The sequence below is a fragment of the Chroicocephalus ridibundus genome, chromosome Z (assembly GCF_963924245.1).
Source record: "Chroicocephalus ridibundus chromosome Z, bChrRid1.1, whole genome shotgun sequence".
NCBI lineage: Eukaryota > Metazoa > Chordata > Aves > Charadriiformes > Laridae > Chroicocephalus > Chroicocephalus ridibundus.
In genome coordinates this window covers 55,592,659-55,618,730 of record NC_086316.1, presented here as the reverse complement: position 1 = coordinate 55,618,730, position 26,072 = coordinate 55,592,659, and the positions used below count along the sequence as shown (strand labels likewise).

The 26,072-nt window shown below is 43.2% G+C and overlaps 1 protein-coding gene across 2 annotated transcripts in view; it reads left to right on the top strand.

Moving 5' to 3' along the window:
• The first annotated feature begins 4,460 nt into the window (after nucleotides 1–4,460).
• Nucleotides 4,461–26,072, top strand: part of UHRF2 (ubiquitin like with PHD and ring finger domains 2) — a 96,737-nt gene continuing 75,125 nt past the window's right edge. For both annotated transcript variants that reach the window (XM_063319761.1, XM_063319760.1), the window contains exons 1-2: nucleotides 4,461–5,151; nucleotides 21,468–21,710. In XM_063319761.1, the coding sequence (XP_063175831.1) occupies nucleotides 4,999–5,151; nucleotides 21,468–21,710 (396 nt within the window). In that variant the 5' untranslated portion in view covers nucleotides 4,461–4,998. The remainder of the gene's footprint in view (nucleotides 5,152–21,467; nucleotides 21,711–26,072) is intronic.

Here is a 26,072-nt window from a genome sequence, read left to right as displayed (position 1 = left end):
TTAACAGACCCAGGTCTCTCAGCCTTTCCTCATTAGAGAGGTGCTCCAGTCCCTTGACCATCTTGGTAGCCCTCCACTGGACTCTCTCCAGTACTTCCCAGTCCTTGAAATGAGAGGCCCAGAACTGGACACAGTACTCCAGATGCAGCCTCACCAGGACAAGGTAGAGGGGGAGGATGACCTCCCTCCACCTGCTGGCCATGCTCTTTTTAATGCACCCCAGGAGACTGTTGGCCTTCTTGGCCACAAGGGCACATTGCTGGCTCATGGTCATCCTGTTGTCCACCAGGACTCCCAGGTCTCTCTCAACAGAGCTGCTTTCCAGTAGGTCAGCCCCCAACCTGTACAGGTGTACCGGGTTATTCCTCCCTAGGGGCAGGACCCTACACTTGCCCTTGTTGAATTTCATTAGGTTCCTCTCCACCCAACTCTCTAGCCTGTCCAGGTCTCACTGTACGGCAGCACAGCCGTCTGGTGTACCACCCACTCCTCCCAGCTTTGTGCCATCAGCAGACTTGCTGACAGTATACTCTGTCCCCTCCTCCAGGTCGTTGATGAGTATGTTGAACAAGACTGGCGACAGTTCTGACCCCTGGGGAACACCGCTAGTTACAGGCCTCGAACTAGACTCTGCGCCGCTGATCACAACCCTCTGAGCTCTGCTATTCAGCCACTTCTGAATCCACCTCACTGTCCTCTCATGTAACCCACACTTCCTAAGCTTATCTATGAGGATGTTGTGGGACACTGTGTGAAAAGCCTTGCTGAAGTCAAGGTAGAGAACGTCCACTGCTCTTGTCTCATCCATCCATCCAGTCATGCCATCACAGAAGGCTACTGGATTGGTAAAGCATAATTTCCCCTTGGTGAATCCATGTTGACCACTCCCGATAACCTTTTCTTCCTCTGCATGCTTAGAGATGAGATCCAGGTTCCATCACCTTTCCACGGATAGAGGTGAATAATCATGGAATGTTTCAGTGAACCCAAGAAGACTGGGGATGAAAGATCTTGAAAGGTCAAAAGACATTGAGGTGCTGGAGCGCGTCCAGAGAAGGGCAACAAAGCTGGTGAGGGGTCTGGAGAACAAGTCTTAGGAGGAGTGGCTGAGGGAGCTGGGGTTGTTCAGCCTGGAGAACAGGAGGCTGAGGGGAGACCTTATCACTCTCTACAGCTACCTGAAAGGAGGTCTCTTCTTCCAACTAACAGGCGATAGGACAAGAGGAAATGGCCTCAAGTTGCGCCAGGGGAGGTTTAGACTGGATAATAGGAAAATTTTTTACACTGAAAGGGTTATTAATCATTGGAACAGGCTGCCCAGGGAAGTGGTTGAGGCACCATCCCTGGAGGTATTTAAAAGATGGGTAGACACAGTGCTTAGAGATACGGTTTAGTGATGGTTTTTGTCAGTGTTAGGTTGATGGTTGAACCAGATGATCTGAAAGGTCCCTTCCATCCTAGGCAATTCTATGATTCTATAATTCTATGTGTACTACAGCTTTTGAGTCTGAGCAGGTATTACAAACTCTGAATTTGTGTAAGTGGCAGTTTGGTGACATGCTGTGGCTGTGGCAGTAAGGAAAGTTGTGGGCTATCACAAGAGCAGAGATAGATTAGCAAGAATGAAGAGGAAAGGATCAAATTGGCAGAATAATTAAGAAACTTCAAATTGTTCAGATGCCTTTTCACACGCTCAATACCCCAAAATCAAGTCTGAGGTAACTCAAAACTGCAGTGGAAATTCTTTGACCTGAAAGTAAAATAGAGGAATCCTTGCTACTATAATGTGTCATAGAAGCTCTGTTTGTGCAAGTGGCCTCTATAGGTTCCTCTGTGTGTGGATGGAGAAGTAAGCTACCAGACAACAGCAGGACGAAGAGAGGAAAAATACATGCTGAGAGACAGCATCTGAAAGCCTCACAAGAACTCATAGTGGTCTTGGAGCAAAAATTGGTAAGCTCAGGGTACCAAGGAGGTGCTGAACCTGCCCAAGGCCTCCAGCAGGCACTGGCACCCATGATGGCGCATGTAACCCACACCACACCCAAGAAGGCAGCGGCGGCTGTAGGTGGACAAAGATTACAGGGCAGCATGTGTAAGCACATCTGCGGAAATGAGGGACCTCCTGTGTGACTGTGCACAGCTGCCTGGAAACCCCTGGAGTGTGGGTACGAGGCCCTGCTCTTGAGTAAACCTCTGGGGTTGGCCTCTCCACTGCTGCTCCAGCTGTGAGTCTGTGCACTGTGTTCGAGTTTGAAGTAGAACAGAAACAACTTTCTCTTCAGTAATTTTATTTCTTAGCTAGGCCTCTTCTAACTCTCTGAAATTAACAACATGTTGTGTCAAAAATGGTTCATTCTCGGAGTGGTAAGACCAATGTTTACAGTTTGTACCAAGGAATGGTATGCAGAGAGGCTCTTGCTTATACTTATTGCTATAACAACCAAGGTCAGCTAATTTTGTTGTTTGCCCCATTGAAGAGTCAGAAATGGAAAAGCATACAGGGGTCCCACCTGCAGGGAGGAGCGGACAGGACAGGTGACCCAAAATTGACCAACAGGGGTATTCCATCCCATCTGCCCCATGCTCAGTATAAAAAGCTGAGGGATCAAAGGGTCAACTCTCTTTCTTTGATGGCTGACATCCGAGGAGGACCCTGTCTGTTCATCTGCCTTTGATCCCGATCCGTGTGTTCCTGACTCCATCTGTGGAATCCAGTTCCCACCCGTCGCTGAGTCCAGTCTGGGACTTCCTCAGTGCCTGCTGGCGATGTCATCTGGGGAACTTAATACGGCTTTGTGTATTTGAATCTATTTCATTATTTCCTTTTTATTTTATTATTAATAATTCATTAAAGTAGCTTAGTTTCTTCAAAACTCGTAAATCTCTCTATCTCTCCTCCTCCTCTCTGTGTATGAGAGGTTGGGTTGGGGAGCATCTGTCGCCGGCCATTGGCCAATTTGGCCAAAACCACAACACACTGCATGAAACAGAAACTGCATATACAATGCAAACAGTTGTCTGATATTAATGATAAGTCTAATAACCAGTAATAATAAATGGTCCTCGAATAACTGTTGGTTGTAATCTGTTTCTTTCCCTGATTCAGTACCCTATCAGTGATATTTAGAGCAGCTGGTACAAAAAAAGCCATGAAAGTACATAGGTGTCACTTGGATCTTGTAAATCTGCATTTTAATCTAGCTGCCAAAGTTGTAGACAATAAAGCTGCTCAGATTTTCTCACAAAGACACCCATTATTGCATCTCCCGGTTTCTTGCAAGCCGTGTATCAGATACATTTTTATGGTATTTTACCAGGTGTGCTGGTTTTGGCTGGGAGGGAGCGAATTTTCTTCATAGTAGCTGGCACGGTGCCGTATTTTGGATTTGTGACCAAAGTCACGTTGGTAACAGAGGGATGTTTTGGCTGTTGTTGAACAGCGCTCACACAGGGTCAAGGACCTACCAGCGAGTAGGCTGGCGGTGTGCAAGAAGCGAGGAAGGGACCCAGCTGGGACAACTGACCCCAGTGACACCCAGACCGTAGGATGTCGTGCTCAGCAACAAAATCTGGGGGAAGAAGGAGGAAGTGTGGGCTGTTAGGAGTTACAGCGCTTGTCTTCCTACGTAACCTTTATATGTGATGAAGCTCTGGGTTCCTAGAAATGGCTGAACATCGGCCTGCCGATACAAAGTACTGAATTAGGTCCTTATTTTGCTTTGCTTGTGCACACAGCTTTTGCTTTACTTATTAAACCATCTTTATCTTCACACACGTTTTCTCACTTTTGCCCTTTCTCTCCCCCATCGTACTGTGAGGGAGTGAGACTGAGTGGCTGTGTGGGTCTCAGCTGCTGGCTGGGGGTAGCCCACAACAGCATGGCAAATCCTCATTTTTCTGATGTCAACTTGCAGAATTACCCAATTTAGAAAAATACAGTAAGTCAAACCCGCATCACATTTGATGTGTAAACGAGGCTTGCTTTTTCTTGCCTTGCCCCACGTTTTCAGCTATCAAACGTAACAGGCACAGCCAGACTTAATCTGTATTTTTTGTGTAGAGCTAAATCTGGCTGGGTCGAGATTTTACGTCTTCAGAAACGCTGGGACGCAGGTTTCACCAATGGACACCGTTCTCCTTGTGGCCTATGGATACTCCGCCATTCTTGTAGCGCCTGCCAGCCTCCGGGCCGGCCGGGCCCAGGCCGCAAGCCTCGCTGGCCCCAGAGGCCATGGAAGCCCGCCTCGAGAGGGAGCCGAGGAGACGGTCCCGCTCGGCCGCCATGGAGACGTTAACGGTCCCTTCCCGCAGCGCGCGCCAAGCCTTCCCCACGCCCCCTCCCCGCAAGGCCTCGCGCCAGCCGCCAGCCGCCGGCCGGGGAGGGCGCAGGGGGCGGGGCCGGCGGGGGGCGGGCCGAGCCCCCCCCCCGGCCTAGTGGTGTTGTCGCCTGACGGCCGTTGAGAAGAGGGGGGAAAGAAAAGCTCTCGCGAGATCGGCGTTGGCGCCGTGACCTCCATGTGAGAGCGGCGGCGCCTGGTAAACACTCCCCGGGGCTGGGAGATGGCTCCCGCGGGCGCCCGTTAGACCCGGGTCCGCCGCGGCTCCCCGCCAGGCTCCGCCTCGCCTTGTGGTGGTGCTGCCGCCCCCGGGGGAGGGTTGGGTGGGTGGGGGGGAGGGTGGGTTCGCGGGGCGGGTGATCGCGAAGCGGTGGGGGATAGGCTCGGCTCGGCTGGGGGGGTCTCCTTCCCTCTCCGCGCCCCTGTGAGGGAGGACGGCGGCCCGGCGGGCGGGGAGGCTGGCGCCCGTTCCGCGGGATTTGAAAATCCTGCCCCACCGAGCCGAACAAAGAGCGGGGGAAGCGCCCGGCCCCCTCCCCTTCTCCCTCGCACGCCGCAGACGCGCACCCGGGGAGCGGACCCCTTCTCCACCGCCTGCCCCGGGACCTCCCTCCCTCCTTCCCCGGCGGCTGGCCGAGCGAGTGGGAGAGCGTCCACCATGTGGATCCAAGTCCGCACCATCGACGGCACCGAGACCCAAACCATCGACGACCTGAGCCGCCTTACCAAGATCGAGTGCCTGCGGGAGAAGATCCAGGAGACCTTCCGCGTCAGCCCCGACCGCCAGCGCCTCTTCTACCGGGGCAAGCAGGTGAGGCGGGAGACGCCGCTACCTGGATGGCACGGGTGGGGAGGCTGGGGGTTTCCCCCTTCCCTCTCGGGTTCGGCTCTTTGTGCGGCCCGGCGCCGGGTTCCCCATCCCCGCCCGTCTGTCCACCTCTGGCTCCGGCTTTTGTTTACTCCCGTCCCGTCGGGCCTTGAGGGAGGCGAAGGGGGGGCGGCAGGCAGCCGCGGCCTCAGGCCTGACAAGAGGCTCCGGCGCGGCCGTTCCCCGCGCTCTCCTGCCCGCCTTTTCCCCGGGGGACGAGCCGGGGCCGTGGAGGCCTCTTTGTGTGTTTGTTTTCCCACCTGAGCGGCGGGAGGCTCCTCCCCCAGCCCCCGCCGTTACCGTGCCGAAGTGACAGGGCGACCGGAGGGGGAGGAAGAAGCCCCTCCGCTCTCAGACACACACACACCCCCACCCCGATCCCGGTATCGTGCTTCCCCCTATCCCCTCCCTCCACGGAGGAACGCCGCCCGCGGGGCCCGCACGTGGCGGGGGTGGGGGGGGACGGACGGGACACGACACACACGGGATGCGGGCGGGAAGGCGGTGCGAAGTCCCCGTGTCCCGTCAGTACCCGCTCGGGTCGGTACGGCGCGCCCCTCCCACGAGTAACGGTTTTCGGGGCCCGCCGGGTATGAACCCCTCCCACCTCCACACATGTCGGGGGGGTGAGGCGGACACATGGCGGGCCGCGGCCTCCCGGTGCTCCCGCGTGAGCGGGGTCCGTTCGGGCGGGCACAGGCAGTGCGTCGCGCTCCTCCTCGGCCGCTCCTCCTCGGCGTGGCCAGCGGCGTGTCACGGGTGGGCTCCGGGCAGCAGCTGGCAGTCCGGAGGGGCCGGCGGGGGTCCATCCAGGCTGGGATCCGGTGTTACCGGGGTGAATGGCTGGAAGCTTGCTGTGCGACAATACTTTCCCCTCTGTCCGGTGCCAGTTATGTTTTGATCCGAATACATTGCCTCGGGCTGCATCTTTGTTGCTGAAGGGTGTTAACGTTTCCAGTTGCATTGCATAAACTTTGAGGTGTACTCAGTGCTGGAGTCATTCGGTGAGGCGCAGATGTGGCCTGGCAAGGAAGGTATCAGATGTGTGGCGTGTTTCTGGGAGTGTGGCTCTTAAGATGCACCTTCTCACATTGGAGGAGTGTTGGAGTGTTCACCTAAGCCGTGTAATGCAAGACGGTGAGATTTCTGCCTCAAAACAAGTGAAGTGTGTATCTTTACAAACAAGGGTGAAAAAAAGTAAGAAATAGGGATCTGGATCTAACTATGATTAGGAGGTAAGCATTAGTGGCTAGATGCTAAGCCTAGATTGTGAACTCCATAGCAAATCAGCAAATTTTTGTGTTCTGCAGTTTGGTGAGAGCGAGCATTTGTGAGGACGTGTCTGTTAAGACCGTGATGAACAATCTCGTGTTTCTCTGAAGGGACCAAATCAAGGAACATCAGCCTTGAAGTTGTGTAAGTTGTTTAGCTCTGGGCTATGCCAGCACACTTCTTTCAGTGCAGAGCTTGATGTGGGACACAAGTTTTACCTGAGAAGCAGGGAAGATAAGCCAGTAGTGACTTGTGCTTTTATATGTAGTCTGTCAGTCAGACCAGTTAACTTGAACTTTTTAGTTAACAGATGTCTTGCTTAAGAAAGCAGAATAATGAAATATTACAGCTGAAGTTGCCTACACAAGCAGCATTTGTGAGTTTAGTACTTAGTTTATCCAGTTCAGGATACAGTTGGGATTGTGTTTGGTGAAGAATTAGGGACTTCGTTTTCACTCACCATTTATGTCCATTTTCTTGCAATTATCATAATTAATTCTGAAGTTTGCTTGATGGTTATAGATCGCTTTTCTGATCCCATGGTGCTAGTAAGTAGAAAAAAGGTCATAAGGATTGCTCTTGCACAAGTAAAACTGGATGTTGAGAGACATGAGCAGAGGAAACAATAAACAACTTCAGTTCTCTCAGTATTGTGATAAAACAAAAAAAGAATAAAAAAGGGCATTTCAGTTAAATGTGAGATGAATAGAAAGCAGTTATACTGAGGTGGGCAATATGGAAAAACAGAAAATTCCTGCATGTGTTGGAAAAGTCATTATCTAGTCCAGACTCTCTTCCTGTTTTATCTGTTTAGCACTCAGTATGGTTAAATCTGTGCAGTCTGCTGGTAGAATTCGGATCTTGCTATGGAGTACTGCTTACTGTAGTCTCCCTGGGAACTCTTAGGAATATTTGGATCTTGCAAGTGATGGCTACCAGAAGACTGGCTAAATAACCTCCTTTATTCTAAAAAATAGTATGTGTATGAGGTTACAAGGGTACAGAAACCTAAGCAAGTCACCATATATGGGCTGAATTTCAGGAACTTTGCGTTCTTAGCTTGCAGCAGAGAAGGGGCTTCAACTAACATGTTGAGCTAGAGCCATTATTTTGCAGTTCTTCAGAGGTATCCATGTCCAGTTAACATAGTTTATGTGGTATACTCCAATTTGCTGTTGTCTGATCTTCAAACACAAATGCAGGACCTTAAATGAGTAGTACTGCATGCTTCTGCCCCTAAGGGTTGAAATACCCTAGAACTACTGATGAAAACGTAGTGTTGTGATTAACGTAGTATTTTGTAGTACTGTTTTTTTTTCTTCTAAAACCAGGAAAAAAGCAATACAGAAAAAAGCAATACAGACTGGTTTCTGGTTTTTATCTCTTACTGGTACTACATGGGGCACTGAAAAGTGAGCAAGGTAGTATTACTTTATAACTTGGTCTCGTCTGTGAGGACAGCCTGGACTTCTGGGGGTCCACACTTCTGCAGAACTGAATAACTAACTGTTGGCCAGAGAACTCAAGTCATTCTGTACACTGAGGTAGAACTTTCTGAGGAAAGGGAGTAGTACTGTATGCCTTTACCGCGGTGCAATAATCCTAGTCTGTGGCTAGCCAGAGAAGTCTGTTTTCGTTGTTGAAGTTGGATCATTGGCTCGAAGGAGTTTCTTGGAGGGGCACAAATATTTCCCTATGCTATAATAAATCATATCTTAACCTTGCTCCACCATAGACTATTCTCATCTAATGCTTTATCTGTGCTGTTTTATGTTAACTCTGAGTAAACTCGTAAATTACACTGCATTGTGTGGAGTTGGTCTAAAATTCAGAAAAGCAAGACAACACGGTCTGTCTTCTGGCAGCATACTCTCTGCCTGTCATAACTGGAGAACCTATATAGCAATTCTTGATGAGAGTAGAAGTTCTTGATTTCATTCATGAAATTGAACGAGATACAGTAGACAAATTCTTGGCATGTTGACCCACCAGAGCAGATTTTCTATAGGACCAAGCTATAGTTGTGGGATTTCTAACTTTCAGCTATGAAGCTGGAAAAATTAAGCAGTAAAAATACGTTGGAGTTTATTTAAATTTGAAACTTGCCAGAGAACTTAAGGTTGTCCAGAAGACTGTAGGGGTATTAATACCAATTTATGTTTCACATAGAACTAATAGAACTAAATGTGTGCACTGTTGTATTTCAGCAATATGAATTGTTTATGGGATATAAAAAATATCTTCTGTTGGCTTCTTCCATCATCCTCTACCACCCTGTTGAAATTTGAATTCAGTGAAAGCTTCTAAGTGGCTATTGTTGTTACAGAAGTCATCATTTAAAGTGGCTTTTCCATAGTGCTTACCAGAATCGAAGGACATCGGGGCCCAAACACTTCTTCCCAGTATACATAAGAGGCAGAGACTGAAATTGCTTTTGAAGTTATCAGTTTTGTTGGTGAGGAAGACCCCAAACCTTTTTCATGGGAGACCAAAGTCAGCAGGTGGAAGTGAGAGTGGTGAAGCCATTTATTCACTTGATGTGAAAGTTGTTGCCAATCAGACTTACTTCATTAGAAGAAATTCAGCTCTGCTTTTACGCACAAAAAGTATGGCAGCATGTATCGAGTCACTTAGCTGTGCAAGTTGACTCAGTATAGTTTGTCAGGCCCACGCTGTGATGTCCAAGTGCTTAGGGTTTTGTTTCAGTAAATTTAACTGAAACGGTAGAGGGGTAGGAGGACTAGAGGAACTTTAGTTTTGTACGAGAGCAGCCTTGTGCTAAAGCAGCCTCAGTGAAACACAGTTATAAATCTGGTAATAGGACATACCTCGGTTTACCTACAGCCTTTCTTATACAAGACCTCTTTAATTTCTGCTGACCCAGACTGGCATTTGAGCAGTGGAAAGAATCTTGTGTGAATTCAAGCTGCTAAGTTTCAGGTTTGTAAACTGTATGTTTTAAGGGCTTCTTAAATACTTACAGCTTGGGTGAATTTCCAGAGGGACAGAAAAGCATTTTTTCCTGGAGTCTTTCCCCAAAGCATGGCAGTGCTAAACCTATTCATAAAACAATCGAGTTTCTTAACATAGGCTCTTCCCAGCTTTATTTTGTTTGGAAAATTGCAGACATTTTCAGCTGCAGCTGTCCAAACCCCATCTGCTTCAGGCAGAATCTGGGTGTGAGAAATCTTCAACTGGAGCAATTCTGGAGGAACAATTTGAAGAAGCTTTAGAAAGGAAGTGATTGCCATTCTTTGATGAAGCTGGTAGAAAGTAGCTCGATGAGAGAGAGTCATTTGGAGTCTCCAGGGCAGATATGATGAGTAGCATCATATCAGTATTCCAGAATTCCTGAAACATTCATGGACTATACTTTGAACTTAGCTGGCAGTAGATTTGGTATCCCTATTAACAAGTTTTTTATATGATTGTGGAAGCTGTTTACTTCTTGTTAAATTTTTACTGTAAAGCCACTGATGCAGCTTACCATTCCTTGGTACCATTATCTTTGCTATTGAAAGCACCTAAGCAAACTGATGGAAAAGCTGAAGCATATGTGGAAACAGAACACTATATTATTTTGTATGTATGACTTCAGTATTAGGAAGCTGGAAAAACATAATATAACCTGTAAGAAATTGCATCCAGATTTAAGGCTATATTTTGTGGCATGTACATTTATTCATGTAACCTAGTTAGGATAGTTTAGTACTTACACTTTTAATCTGCAAGCCCTTGGAAACAGAATGTTTCTTTTTATAGTAAAAAAACCCCACAGACTCTTAGATGCAGAACACACTTGATGCATGGCCTAGACTGACAACTAAATGATGTGGATTTCCAGTGATGAAATGTGATCAAATGTTGATATAATTTATAGTGATGGAAATTATGAAATGATTCTCTTATTTGAAAGCTGTTAAGTGGATCTCCATTCCTAATCATTTAGCGGTTAAATTAACTGCCCTGATATACTCGGCTGTTGCATTTATTTTTTTAGACTTTTGTTGTTGATTACAGAAGGTTCAGATAATAACAAGTTCTTCGTTACAGATATCCTTACAAGCTGCAGATAGTCATTTGCGCTCCCTGGCACCACTGTTGCTGAACTTCAGTTGCCTGTGCTATAGAAGCCCATACCATCATACAGGAGGTACTTGACCACTCTCATCTAATCAGCATAGAGATGGATGAGTCTTTTCATGCTTCTAAGGATTTCAGTGCAGCTTTTTATTTCGACACATTTTTTACGAAAGTGTCAGGTAATCCTAAATATCAACGAGAAGACACTATGAACTTTTATTTACCTGATTGGAAGACTCCTGAGAACTGCAACAGAAGAGAAACCTTGCTGCTCTAACTTAATCTTCCAGCTAGAAGTTAATAAGCAAGTGTTCCTTTAATGGGATTGAGAGTTGCATCCAAGAAGAAAATTACATATCTAAATAAACAGGCTTTTTCTGTGTCTCACCCAGTGATAAATGAAGAAATAATCTTCAAAACCTGAACTTCTTATTAGAAAGGTTAACTTTGAAGAGGTACAGATTTGAACCCTGTACAAGTCATAGAATCATAGAATCACTGAGGTTGGAAGGGACCTTTAAGATCATCAAGTCCAACCTTTAACCTACCCTGACAAAAGCCACTTCTAAACCATGTCCCTAAGTGCCCCATCTACCCTTTTTTTAAACACCTCCAGGAATGGTGAATCCACCACCTCCCTGGGCAGCCTATTCCAATGTTTAATAACCCTTTCAGTGAAAAAATGTTCCCTAATATCCAATCTAAACCTCCCCTGACATAACTTGAACCCGTTTCCTCTCATCCTATCACTTGTCACCAGGGAGAAGAGGTCAGCCCCCATCTCTCTACAACCTCCTTTCAGGTAGTTGTAGAGGGTGATAAGGTCTCCCCTCAGCCTCCTCTTCTCCAGGCTAAACAATCCCAGCTCCCTCAGTCGTTCACGGAATCACAGAATCTTCAGAGTTGGAAGGGACCTCTAGAGATCATCTAGTCCAACTCCCCTGCTAGAGCAGGATTGCCTAAAGCACATCCCTCAGGGCTGCATCCAGCCGAGTCTTGAAAATCTCCAGAGAAGGGGACTCCACAGCCTCCCTGGGCAGCCTGTTCCAGTGCTCTGTCACCCTCACCATAAAGAAGTTTTTCCATGTATTTGAACGGAACTTCCTATGTTCTAGCTTGTGCCCATTGCCCCTTGTCCTGTCGCTGGGAACCATTGAAAAGAGCCTGGCTCCGTCCTCCTTAAACCCACCCTTTAGATACTTGTAAACATTAATCAGGTCCCCCCTCAACCTTCTCTTCTCCAAGCTAAAGAGTCCCAGCTCTTTCAGCCTTTCCTCGTAAGGGAGGTGCTCCAGTCCCATAATCATCTTGGTTGCCCTTCGCTGGACTCGCTCCAGTAGTTCCCTGTCCCTCTTAAACTGGGGAGCCCAAAACTGGACACAGTACTCCAGTTGTGGCCTCACCAGTGCAGAGTAGAGGGGGAGAATGACCTCCGTCGACCTACTTGCCACAGTCTTCCCTGTGCAGCCCAGGATGCCATTGGCCTTCTTGGCGACAAGGGCACACTGCTGGCTCATGGATAATTTGCTGTGTACCAGGACCCCCAGGTCCTTCTCCTCAGAGCTGCTTCCCAGCATGTCCGCCCCTAACCTATACTGGTGTTTGGCATTCTTCCTTCCCAGGTGCAGGACCTTACACTTGTTTTTGTTGAACCTCATTAGGTTCTTCTCTGCCCAGCTCTCCAGCCTGTCCAGGTCACGACGTTCTTCATAAGGTTTGTCCTCCAGACCCTTCACCAGCTTTGTAGCCCTTCTCTGGACACGCTCCAACACCTCAATGTCCCTCTTGTAGCGAGGGGCCCAAAACTGAACGCAGTACTCGAGGTGGGGCCTCACCAGTGCCAAGTACAGGGGGATGATCACTTCCCTAGTCCGACTCACCACGCTATTCCTGATACAGGCTAGGATGCTGTTGGCCTTCTTGGCCACCTGGGCACACTGCTGGCTCATATTCAGCCGGCTGTCAACCAACACCCCAGGTCCTTTTCTGTCTGGCTGCTTTCGAGCCACTCTGCCCCAAGCCTGTAGCGCTGCATGGGGTTGTTGTGAGAATCACAACATTGGTTGTGATGGTTGAGTCTCATTGGTTGAGACTGAGAATGCCTGCCTTCACCTTGATCTTCTAAGTCAAGAAGTCTTTTCTTAGAGCTCTTGACTTTCAGTGGTTTTTGTGTTGGCACTAATCTTGAACAGTGGAATCTTTTTTGGATTATAGTTAGTCCAGATCAAAAGGTAAAATGTGTTGGTACTGCCTGTATACTCTGCAAATAATTTTGTAGTAATGTTGTAAAAAACACTGTTTTGTTGGAGAATGTGGCCTTAAAATGTAGGCTTCTGTACATAATTTTAGTTACAGAACATCAGAAAAAGTGTGAATTTCTTCTTAGAGAAATCTAGTCTTGTTGATTGAGTATGAAGATGACTAATGTACATTTATCATGGTGTTTGTACTGAAATTGATGTGTAATTACAGACGGTGTCAGCAAAAAGATTCTCTAATTTCTTCCTAGGTTGTGTGGCTTTGTGTAGCATGGTAGACTCCCTCTTTATATGGAGAGTTGAAGAAGCACGCCATCTTCACACTGTGCTATGAACGAATTCATTGGTTGTCATTGTAGAAAAGCCTTTCTCAGATACTGAAAGCTTCCATTTTCTTCCTTCTCTAGGAGTTCCTCTTGCTGTACACGTTCTGCTGAGTGCTGTGGGAGTCCGGATAAGACTATGATACCTATCTAGATTATGATTTATTGAGAGTAAGACATTTGATACCATTGGGTATTATTGTTACCAAAGACAGGCCTCTGCTTTGTTTGTAACCGTATGCTAACTGAAATGTTGTTTGTTTCCTGCTAACCTTCTTACTGTGTCAGAAAATAGTCACCGAGCTGAAGCTACAGATAGCGATAATGAGGAGACAGCCAGAAGTAGCTAATCACCAAGGACAGGCTAACAAGAAGCAGTTAATCACTTCAAGGTTCTTCTATGCGTCAAGTATGTACTCCTATACCAATTAGGACAGAGCTGTGGCTACTTCAAGGAACATCCTTATCATCCTCAAGAAGTTGGCAAACTTTCAGTAAACTTTTACTGTTCTGAGATGACTCAATATCTTAAAAGGATAATGTGAGGAAGGGTCTCCTTACCCAAACAACCACCGAGAAGCTCACGTTTGCATGGAAGTGTTTTGCTGATGCAGCAAAATGTAATACGCATGTAAATCTTGTGTATAAATAATGGGTGAGTATCTCCAGTAAGGTGTGCTAGATTTGTGGGTTTCCCCCCTAGCACCTGACGTTAAATAAAGCAATATCTCCTCTCTAAACTACTTCTGGTTTTGAAAGCATTTATTTCAGGTAACATTATGACTACCTTTTTCCTTGGGTCCAGGGCAGATGATTAGCTGTTGTGCAACACACATAAGCAGTCAAAAGGAAACACGGTCTCTGGTATAAAGACTAATTTGTGTTACCTTGTTGGTGGGATTTTTGGTGGCATAACACTCATGTCTTCAAATGTTCTTGTAGGCTGCTTTGAAATGTGAATCTCGTGGCAAAAAACTGACAGAACTGAGTCTTAATATGGACCATATTCTCTGGACAGTAATAACTTGTTTTGTTCCTGGTTTTTAAAATGTTGTGATTCTGTTCTCGTGGAGGGATGTGGATCTAGAGACTGTCAGAACTTCCTTGTTTAGATGTTTTACCTACTCATGTATTCCATCATGATTTCACTCTAAAGAGTACTAAGGGAGAGAGAATAAGACAGAGCAATGATTTTTTTTTTTTTTTTAATGACTAAATTCTCCCTCTTGAAATGAGAGAATGATCCGGCATTTTCATCTGTTCATTTTTAATAGCAAGATGTGAAGTCCAAACTATTGAGAAATAAAAAGGTAACGTGAAGCTTGGAGAAGAGATTGTTAATGCTACGACTTTTAATGAAACCGTGTAAATTAAAGTGCTTGTAGTGGCAAGCAAGAAACATGTGTAAAGTCTCAGTCTGTTTCTGTTTGGACTTTGCTTTCATTGAGGAGCTTGTTAGAGTGAAGGATGAAAAGCACTGATAAGAGTGACCTAGGGTTTAATTGGTATTTCTTTCCAAGCAAGATTTATTTTTATTTCCCAGTTAGGAAAGTAAGCCTTTATTATAGTTAGTTTTTGTATGATAATGGTAGTGGCCACTGTTTGGATGTTTGCTAAAAATGCCACCAGCAATAAGGAAGGGGGAGTTAGGAGAAAACATTCAGGAGTTTCAAAGTGAAAATGATATGAACAGGCTGCCTTTATGACTGCACAGTGTATGTGCAAAAACCTTGCTTAAAATGTGGAGGTAGTATAGTCAAGCCTGCACTTTAGAAACAGTCTTCAGTATGCATGTGAGAAGGAGCCACTAAACCTCATGGATGTGCAGTCTTTGCTTAAAGATCTTTGGATGTGGTTATGTGCCTTTTTATTCTCTTACTGTAATGGATTGCCTGCGTGGAGTTCCCTTGTGCAGAGCCAGGAATATCTTTTTGGATCCTCAGCAGTTACTGATACATTGCTCAAAAAATATTACCGACAGCAGTAAAACTGTCCTGTGTGCAAGAAGAAGATGGGATGTTTTAGTAGAATGATCTCTAGACAAAATGTTTTTTTTACTGAGCAGCATGTATGGGAGCAGCAACAAGTACTGTTGAGTTGCTTGAGGAGGAAGTGGTTCTCTTGGAGTTGCAGACACTTTGAGACAGCACATATTAAATGTTCCAATTCATTTAAAGACAGTATGTTCCGTTATGTGGTTGGCTACCAAGTTCCCATTAATTTAACTTTCGTGTCTGTTGTAATTCAGACAACTACTTCCTCAGGAAGCAATTCCAGTACACAGTTATTGTAAAAACCTGATCATGTGCCTCCTAGTCTAAATGTGGTCGATACATGCATTTAAAGATTCTAGAACCCTGAAGCGTGTTCTTCAGATACCAGGTATAGGCTACAGTTTTCCACATGGAATAAAAAATATTGTTCAGATTCTCTTTCACCTTTGAAAGCATAAGCAAACTGAGCATGCTTCGTGAATGGCAGAAACCACACTTAACACATGAGTTAAGTGCCTAATGTCGTGTAGTAATTATTACTGAAATTTTCTTGACCGAGTTGGTCCCATTGGCCCAAAACTCAGTTGTGTACTTAAAAGCTGTTTTTGAATTTTCAGTTAGGCTTTTCATTACTAGGTGCTAGTTGGAGATGTGTTTGAATACTTCTGTAAAAATATTAAGTGGAATTCACAATTCCAAAGGCCTTCTTGCAGGCAGAAGAGGTTAGATTTGTACATCAGTCTTGAGATGGAGAATACTAGAAGTTCTGGAAGTTTACTTTGCTTGCTTTCAATGAGTACCCAGCTGAAAATTACAGGTTCTTGATTTCTTCAGACTAATTTACCCTCTGGGTAACTCCTGTACGTAACTCTTAACCAAGTTTTTGTACCAAACGTGAGCTTGAAGCCCTTTACCCTTATGGATTGGCTGTTAAAGAAATTTGTAGGGTGCATTTAATACTTGTGCACAGTAAAAGATTGCTGTCACTTAACTTTTCATTATACTAATTTAATTAAAGAGGTATTCTGCATTCATTGTAGTTTTTGTATTTTCATTGCTAGAGGTAGGCATTGCTCTAGTTCTTGGAAAAGAAAACGTCAGAAGATGCTCAAAGGCACACTAACATAAGTGATTAAAGGTCTTGACTCTCAAGTGTAATGACTGGATTAAGGTGACCTAGGAATTTATCCTCTTGGATCACCCTTTAAGATAAAAACAGTAGGCAATGTGTTCTTACAAGAATGATGATGTGCTTTCTTGGGAGGTCTCTGTACAGGCTGTATAACCCATAATGAGCATCTGCTAGGACTTGTAGACAAGTCAATATGATAGTAATTGGTGAATTACTTGTCAGGCATGGTTTTTTCATTCCAAGTAATGTAGTATCATGCTGCACTCTGCGTGATCGTGCATGTTCATGTAAGTGCAGCTTCTGCATGTTTTTAAAGTCATTCATGGCTTGATGTTACAAGACAGTTCTAATGGTGATAGTAGGTAGGTATCAATTCCAGTATTGCATTGCTACAGCTACTCTTGTGTAGTAGTGTAAACACAGTGTTGTCTTACCTTTAAGTATTTATAAGAACCTTCTCTGGAAGTATTTTGAAGTTGACAGTGTCTTTAATACGTGATCTGTGAAAATACATTTGAAAGATTTAATGTTTCACTACTTATGGATATTTAGTATAGTGAAAGAGTGCTAGATAAAGTAAATATAGCTGCTTTTTAGTGTCACTTCATTCAGAATATGTTAATGAAGCCTGAAAGGCTTTTGAAGCATGCCAGTCATTAAGAGGAAGAAAAACTGAAAGTGAAATCTACTGCTAAGGAAACAAATGCATCTCTTTTTTTTTAATGACAGTAGCATCGGAAGAGCTAGGAAAATTTCATAAATGAAATTGCCTGTTCAGTTATCTTTGCTTTAGTACATGCTCTAATTGCCCATTAACTGACTTGAATGAGATACAGCTTGATTATCTGATACTTGCCTGATTACTTTTGTTTCTGGTTTGCACGTATAAACTTGTGAATGACAAGCGTCCTTAAATGCGTAGTGAATGATTAAGTTGATGTGTAATGTTTCTTTCTTTTCTTTTAATACACTGTCCAGGCAAACATATTCTCCGGGAATCTTCTTAGTATCTTTATACAGCAGAATGGGATGAAATTGTTTATATTTTAATACAAGCAACTATTGTTAGAAGTGAGCATACCATGAAGCTGACTTGGAAACTGGTCAGCACGTCAGCACCTATTCCCCCAAATCTCTAGAGTGTTTTTTGATGAAATTTTCTACCTTTCTGTCTTGAATATTTAACTTGTCAGTGAGGTAATTTGGGACTCAATTCAGTAATTCTTTCATGAATTTTGATGACCTAGTAAGGCAGTGTTGGCTAGGAAATAAGTGTGTGTGTGTGTTGTTTTTGTTGTTTTGTTTTGTTTTTTTTTTGTGGGGTTGGCTGGTTTGTTTTTTGTGGAGTAGTTCTTGGTAAGAAATACTGTATTCCAGGATGGCTTTTAAATGCTAATTGTCTGTAGAAAGGAAGGTATTGTGCTTTTTCTCCTACTGTTTGTTAATATTGACATAGTCATAGGTCCTGATTTTTTTGCATCTTACACTGCTATAATAATATAATTAGAAAAGTCATCTTAGAGTCCCTGTCAAACTTGGAACCGAGTAGGAGATATTACTCCATCTGGAGGGACAGGTACATTGTAAAAGTGATGTGCTTTGTTACTGTTTTTTCACTCTACTACTGTGAGGTTATGCCTTACTGGCCAAGATCCCATTGTTACGTTAACATCAGTATAGTATGAGTAATTCAAGAAACAACAGTTACACTAACATCAGTATAGTATCAGTAATTGAAGAAAAAACATCCTGTAGTTCTTTTTTCCTTCTGTGGTGGAATGGAGTTCTTAAACACTGATAGTTTTCCAACTTTGTTACTCCAGGCATTTAAATTGTCAGTGATGCAATAATGCTGGGCATAGGTATACTTGTAGATACGCAGATTAGTTCTTGTAAGTCAAATAGCATGTGAACTTGATTTTTACCAGTCGAATTTCTGTATTTGTCTACTTTGTTCCCAGAAACAGGCAGTGTGGCAGTCATTGACTTGGTCTAAATTCGTATGGTTGCTAATATTCTGGGAATGTGTTTTTTGCTCAACTATAAGCAGGTGTTCTTTCCCTCTCCCATTGCCCAAAACTATATCCTCCCTCATTTGAAGTATGCTTATCGTAATCTTATCTCTGTTACTGTGCTTTCAGACTGAAGCATGACATTGGGAGTCATACAGTAGTGTGTAGTCTTAAAATATTCCTGCAAAGAATACTGATTGTAAAAACAAAATGAAAAACCCTGAACCACTGGGTCAGATAACAGAATGCAATTAATTATAAATTAATACTGTAGAGCAGACAGCTTTGCAGTCACCAGTGTATTCTACTGACCACGTAGGTCGTGTTCATCAAAGCTGACTTCTTTATGCAGGAATAGGTAGTCTGTGCGTGGTGGTGATGTGTGCATCATTAGAGAAAGCTGCTTCTTGCTCAAGGCCTAGCCTAGGTATGTCTTGCTTTCTGAACATGTTAAATATAACTATTCCTGGACAGATTACTTTTTTTAAATTGTCTTCCCCCCTACCCCTTCTCATGCTAACACGGAGCATTCAGTTGTGGAATGAAGATGCAACTTACTGTACCATCATAACCAATGAATAGATTGCAAAGACTAGACACAGGACACTTTTTAGTTGAGTGTTAACACTGGTTACCTAGTTTGGTAGGTGATTCAGAATGTTCATATTTAGATTGTCACTGAATTGGCTTTAAACTTTAAATTGCAGTACCTCAAAATATTTTTCTGTGAGCCTGTGCATGGTGTGTCCTGACAGAAAGGGCACAGTGACAGAATTTCTTTCTTTGCTGTCACCTGTGTGTTGTCTACATACCTTCAATCTACAGGAGCAAGTTTATCCTTTTTTCTCCACTGTGTTAGCTTTCAGAAGATTTCCTCATACTGTAGGATTCTAGAAATTGCGCACTGGAACCTCTGGCACAGCTTGTCCAGTCTAATTGGAACAGAAAAATGGAGCAGAAGTTATGTTGTCTCCAATAACATCTAATGTATTTGTTATTTCAGAAGCAATCTATTTTGCAGATGTACTGCTGCATTTTTTTAAACATTTTGCAACCAAAAAATGGCTTGGTGGGGGAGTGAATCTTCACTGTGGGCCTGGTGCAGTGCTGAGAAGCAGTAGCAGCTTCAGAAATATGGATCTTCTTCCCCACTCCCCCACCCCCTTTTCGAATGTATTGCAGCGTGATTATTTGTCTTTGTTTTGGGTTTATGTGTACTTTGAATCTAAGAATAGCTGTTTTTAAACTTTTTAAATGATCTTAACAGTGCAAATACAAACTTCTTATGGTGTGAAAAGCTCCCAAATCTGGATTGTCATAGGGCTGCAAGAACACTTCTGTCCCCTTTGTTAAAGAGTTGTCAAAAGCATAGGAACGTGTGAAATGGTGGGATGGGAAAGGTTACTCATACTTGTTTAAGTAGCTCACTACTCAGTATGAAGCCCTGGCCTAAAGCTCCAGACATACAAGGCAGTGTTGTTAGTCACCTGTAGAATAACAGTTGCTGCAGACTTCCATTTTATGACTTGTGTTCGTTTCATAGTTACAGCATCAAAATCTTCAGTGCAGTTTCATCTGGTGCATGTTGAACTGGTTGTCAGCTAAACAGGGGTTGTTCCCATAGCTGTTGACCAGACAGCTGGGCCAGCTTTAATTACATGGAAACAAACTTGAGCGCTCCTGTTCACACACCACAGCAGTGCATACAGTAGTTACCAGCAGTAAGGAGAGTAATTTTTTTATATTTTTTTTAACACAGGTCTTAAATTCATGGGAGAATTCTTATTGTATTGATACTGCCCGTAAGCTCATGAAAATAGATCTGTTTTAAAAGTCTCCTGAAATACTGATGTTGAAAATAGCACCTATTATGGAAAAAGGTCAGGTAATTTTTTCTTGCAAAAATAGTTTGGAAACAGCTGGGAGTTTTTCAGTCATGCACACTTTTCTCCCACTGCAACATGAAGTAAAACATAACTGACCAAGTTCTAGTTGATGTCCCAAAGGATTGTGTTAAGCTTTTAGGTAAATTAAATCTCTACTTCAAAGATGCTGTAGGTCATTGAGAGTTTTTAACAGAGCAAAGCAGCAGTGGTCACTACTCCCTGTATTTCTTTTCTCCTAGCATACAACTCAGTGTTTTTTCCTGTGATTTTCTTAGCTTAATTGTAAGTAGGTGAGATCATCAGGTAAAATAGATATAGTAACAGCCATCTTAAAGCTGTGAAGAGTTGGAAACCCAAATAGTGTTTAGTAACTAGGTGCTATATATGATTAAGAAGTCTACTTCTATTTATATTCTGGTATTCTGCAGGATCTGATTGCATCTGGAATATAATGGGGCCTGATGTACGAAGTTATTTGAGCGAGTGCCACACAGTGCATGCTCTATAATAGCTTTTAAACTGAGCAGTTGAAAGACTTACTTTCAGTGAATAATCTTGTTTTGATCTTGAGGGGAGGGGTCTGGGAGACAGGGAACCTTGCTAAATCTAGACTAAAAATGTTTTTGAATGCTCTCAATTTAGGAGATTTCCTTTTCTCAGCTTCAAGGCTCAGTACCTATTTTGGGTGTTGCTTCCCTCTTAAGTGTAGTTGCTGTTGAAGAATACTTTCAGATCTTACAGTTTTGAAAAGTAAATGGAGTTGCATGTGTATGAGGTTTTTTTATATCTAGATGTTTTATTTAGGAAGTAGTTTGCAAAATATTAGGGAAGTATTAGGTCTTGCCTTGCATGCTAAAAGAGATTGAGAAAGACTGAATTGTGAAAGTACATAGCTGAAATGTACACAAAACAATGATAATTTAAAAGTTCTTACATGTATTTATAGCTATTGCATATGTCATGTAAATGGCAACATAGATCCTACCTTTTTTCATTAGTAAATCACTTCATTATCTTGGATGTTGATGGATAATTAAGAGATCTGAAGTCTGTGAAAATACCTGTTTGTAATTTTAAGCCTTTCAGTAATTTTCATTGGATGAAATCATGGCTGCAGGTAACTTCATGAGGGTTTGTTTTTGTGTATACTGGAGGCATAGTTTTTTATTTAACTGAAATAGATCACTTGCGTCTTCTGGTCTGTACAATTATTGTCCGTAAAAGGAAGACTTGGAAACTATTTATGTACCTCAGGGTAGAATTTTATAAGTATATATAAGTATACCTTTCTTTTGACAGCTAGAAGATGGACACACTTTATTTGACTACAATGTTGGACTAAATGACATAGTTCAGCTTTTGATACGTTCTGAATCTGAAGCTCCTACCACTGCTTCTGTAACAGATCAGGATGGAGAAGTCAACCCCTGTGCTGTTTCCAACTGCAAGAACAAAGTTAAAAAAACAAATAGTGGATCACCCAGTCAGCCATCTACATCATCGCGCTCATTTCTCATTGATCCTGGCATTGGATTGTACAAGGTATGTACAAACTTTAAAAGCTGGAAACTTGCCTTACACTTGTGTGTTTAATTTTATCATTAAAAAAGCTTATTGTTTTACTGTAGAAAAGTGTGTATCCTCATTGCTTTCTTTCATGATTTGACATAATTCCCCATTTTGATATACATCAAATTGACTTCATTTAAGCTGACTCTTGCAGAGTTATGAAAGCACCCCTGTACCAGGCTCACTGGTGTTGTGGGTTTCAGGAGAGTTCATAAACGCTTGACACATTGTGTTCTCCAAAACATGTTCTCCAAAAGTTTTAGAGTACCTGTGAAACTGAAATACTTTCTGTGAACAGAAGAAACTGTTCAAAAATCTGTGGAAAAGTGTGGCTTTTCCCCTACTTATTTTTTTTTTTCAAGCTTGACAAATCTTTGTTCTAATACTAATGCTTTCAGTGCTGTATTAGAACTAGATAAGCTATGGAAATACACAGTTTCTTAAATTGCATGTGATGTAATGATTGCTGTTTCATTAAATTTTTTTTAGGAATCCTGTATATCATATTCATTGTTAGTTTTGTACCTCATTGAATTTTTTGATATTGTCATGTAAGATTACATCAGAGTACAAGAAGTCTAATTTAAACAGAAAGTGGGCAGTTGCAAGATTGCTACCTCATTGGATATTTAATAGGATGTGTGCATATATAGGGAATGGTAGCATTTTACCTCCTGTTTGGGTGTTTCTCTTAGATAAGAAATATTCATAACAGTAATTCTTTTGCTGGAAAATGTCCAAAATTACAGAAAAGGAAAAGGAGGTAGAGGCTGCCATACATATACAAGTTAATTTCAGTTGGAGGAACACTGTTATTTAGACCTGTCATCCTGATGTGAAACCCGCTTTGTTTCACGTAGACTGTTACTTAATGTTTTGGGTATTAAGGACAAGCGATAAGTTACTTACTCTGCACTCCTGTAGTGTTCTGTGCAGTGAATTTTATTCTCTGAGGAATGAGGGAGCCAAAAAATCTGTAGCTTGAATATGGAGAAACAAGCTTGCATGCTTTTTTTTTTTTAAATCTCCATTTATTACACTAGGAAAACTCCCAGTTCTTCAGTTCTGTTGCTTTACAAGTAATCAATGAATGTAAAAGGTAATACAAGAAAGGATGGGGAGAATACTGGGGAAATGGGAGGCTGCAGAAGATCAGTTATCAGAGGAAAGAACTGTTAAAATGTGTATTTTCAAGAATGCTAAGAATTATATCAGGTAGTCTCTTAGCTGTTTTGTTAAGGACTAAAACAGAAGATTGAACAGGGAATGATGATAATGGCAAACATACTCAAGGAAACCTATTCAGCTGGAATTTTTGCAATTTCTAGTACTGGGAACCTAACAACTTTCTCCTTCATTACCTGTGAATTGATTACTTTTTCAGCCAACCATATGGTTTTAATATATACATATAGAGAGAAATAAGGGTACAGTCGTAGCATTTTGTGCTATTTGTAGGTGACAGTGGGAACGTGTAGAGGATTTCTACTTGCAGAATCAGGAACCATTTTCAAAACGGGAAAAAAGGATGACCCAGGGAACTATAGACCAGTCAGTCTCACCTCTGTGCCCAGCAAGATCATGGAGCAGATCCTCCTGGAATCTGTGCTAAGGCACATGGAAAATAAGGAGGTGGTTGGTGACAGCCAACACGACTTCACCGAAGGCAAATTGTGCCTGACAAATTTGGTGGCCTTCTATGATGTTGCCACAGCATTGTTAGATAAGGGGAGAGCAACTGATGTTATCTACCTGGACTTATGCAAAGCGTTTGGCACTGTCCCGCACGACATCCTGGTCTCTAAACTGGAAAAGCATGGATTTGATGGATGGACCACTTGGTGGATGAGGAACTGGCTAGATAGCTGCACTCAAAGCATTGCAGTCAATGGCTCAGTGTCCACATGGAAACCGGTGATGAGTGGTATTCCTCACAGGTCAGTACTGGACCAGTGCTGTATAACATCCTTGTTGGTGACATGGACAGTGGCATTGAATGCACCCTCAGCAAGTTTGCTGACAACACCAAGCTGTGTGGCATGGTCGACATGCTGGAGGGAAGGGATACCATCCAGAAGGACCTGGACAGACTTGAGAGATGCAGCCGTGCAAACTTCATGAAGTTCATCCAGGCCAAGTGCAAGGTCCTGCACCTGGGTCATGGCAATCCCAGGCACAAATACAGGCTGGGCGGAGAATGGCTTGAGAGAAGCCCTGAGGAGAAGGACTTGGGGGTGCTGGTGGATGAGAAGCTCAACATGAGCAGGCAGTGCGCACTTGCAGCCCAGAAAGCCAACCACATCCTGGGCCACATCAGAAGAAGCGTGGCCAGCAGGTCGAGGGAGGTGATTCTGCCCCTCTACTGTGCTCTGGTGAGACCCCACCTGGAGTACTGTGTCTAGCTCTGGAGTCCTCAACACAAGAAGGTCATGGAGCTGTTGGAATGGGTCCGGCGGAGGGCCATGAAGATGGTCAGAGGGCTGGAGCACCTCTGCTATGAGGACAGGCTGAGAGAGTTGGGGTTGTTCAGCCTGGAGAAGAGAAGGCTCCGAGACCTTATAGTGGCCTTCCAGTACCTAAAGGGGGACTACAGGAAAGATGGTGAGGGACTCTTTATCAGGGAGTGTAATGACAGGACACAGGGTTGTGGCTTCAAACTGGAAGAGGGTGGGTTTAGATTGGATATCAGGAAGAAATTCTTTACTGTAAGGGTAGTGAGGCAGTGGAACAGGTTGCCTGGGGAAGTTGTGGATGCCCCATCCCTGGAAGTGTTCAAGGCCAGGCTGGATGGGGCTTTGAGCAGCCTGGTCTAGAGGGAGGAGTCCCTGCCCAGGGCAGGGGGGTTGGAACTAGATGGTCTTTAAGGTCCATTCCAACGCAAAACATTCCGTGATTCTGTGAGTTTGCACTGATTTTTTTTTTTTCTTTTTTACCCTTACTTTTTGTAATTTTTTTGTTCTGGATCTGATGATTTTTGCCTTGGCTAACATGGCTTCTCTGCCACTTTTGTAAGAGGTCACAAGAAGTAGCTGCAGGTGGGGGAATAGTGTGTGTCTCTCTCAAATGTGGTTTTTGAAAGGAGGAAGTAAAGAAAGTAGCACTCTGAGCTACAACTAGTTCAAACACGTAAGGTTTTGTTGGGTTGCCTTTGTGAGGGTTTCTCGAAGTGCTAGAATCCACTGTTTATGTTTAAAATACATTGATAGATTTAAAATGGAGCTTTCATTCTCTGGTGTGTTTATGTGGCTAGAATTTTCATCCTGCTAAAAAGCTGTGATTTGAATACTGTAGGTTGTAAGAATAAAAATCAAAAGAATACATGTTGGTATTTTACATGGGGGGAAACACAAAGCATTGAATTTTGGAGGTAATTTTAACAAGGGGAATGAAAAGAGTAAAATACGAAGTATTGCTTTCTTGTGATAAACATCTTACCTCAAACTGCTGTCAATTGCACTTCCAGATACCTAAGGACTGCTTTGCTCTAAATACTAAAAGTTATGGAGGGTGTTTTTTTGGCTTGCTCCTGTGAAAATACAGTAAGATTGTCCAGTTTATGTAAACTAGCCTTTGGGCTTAGTAAGAGTAAGTATCTCTCTGCTACTGTGTTGGTACTTGAGAAGGCCTTGTAGCTTAAACCGATAGATACAAGGGGATGTGTGTGTGTGTGTATAAATATGTATGTATGTATCTCATAGTTTATTACAGATGTTTTCTATGGTATGGCTGTGTGGTAGTTCTGTTCTAGTAATTTTTTTATATTTGGTGTACTGTTGATGAAGTGTTCTTAAAATCTTTTTTTTTGGCATTGTCAGTATTATTAAAGGAACACCTGCTTAATTAGCTGAATACTTGAGAAAATGGAACACGATTTAGAATATTAAAGTGGTTTGGTTGCTTAATACCAATATTATTGTCAATATAGAAGATAGAAATTCTGGGAGATAGTTCCATTTCTTACAGTCATAAGATTTTGGCTGACTTTGGTGGCAATTATTTTAGATTTCTCTCCTCCCTCTCTCTCCTCAAGTCTTGAAGGGTTAAAAAAATCTTGCAGGCCAGAAAGATAGAAGATTAAATAATAATTCCAAGTTGCAGGCTCAGGAAAGTCTTTAAACTTCTTGGTTGTGAGCTAGTATTTTAATGCTGTGTATGCTTATTTTAGCCATAAAGAACAATTGGTGAAGCGAGAGGAAAGGATAATGAGAGCAATTAAACTAACTTTCAGGTTTGGGGTGGCGGGGGGGGGGAGTAATGTAGCCTTGCCTTTTAAAAGTACGTACAGATTATATTCATACTAGATTTTAGGGAGAGAAGAGCAATGAAATACTGGAA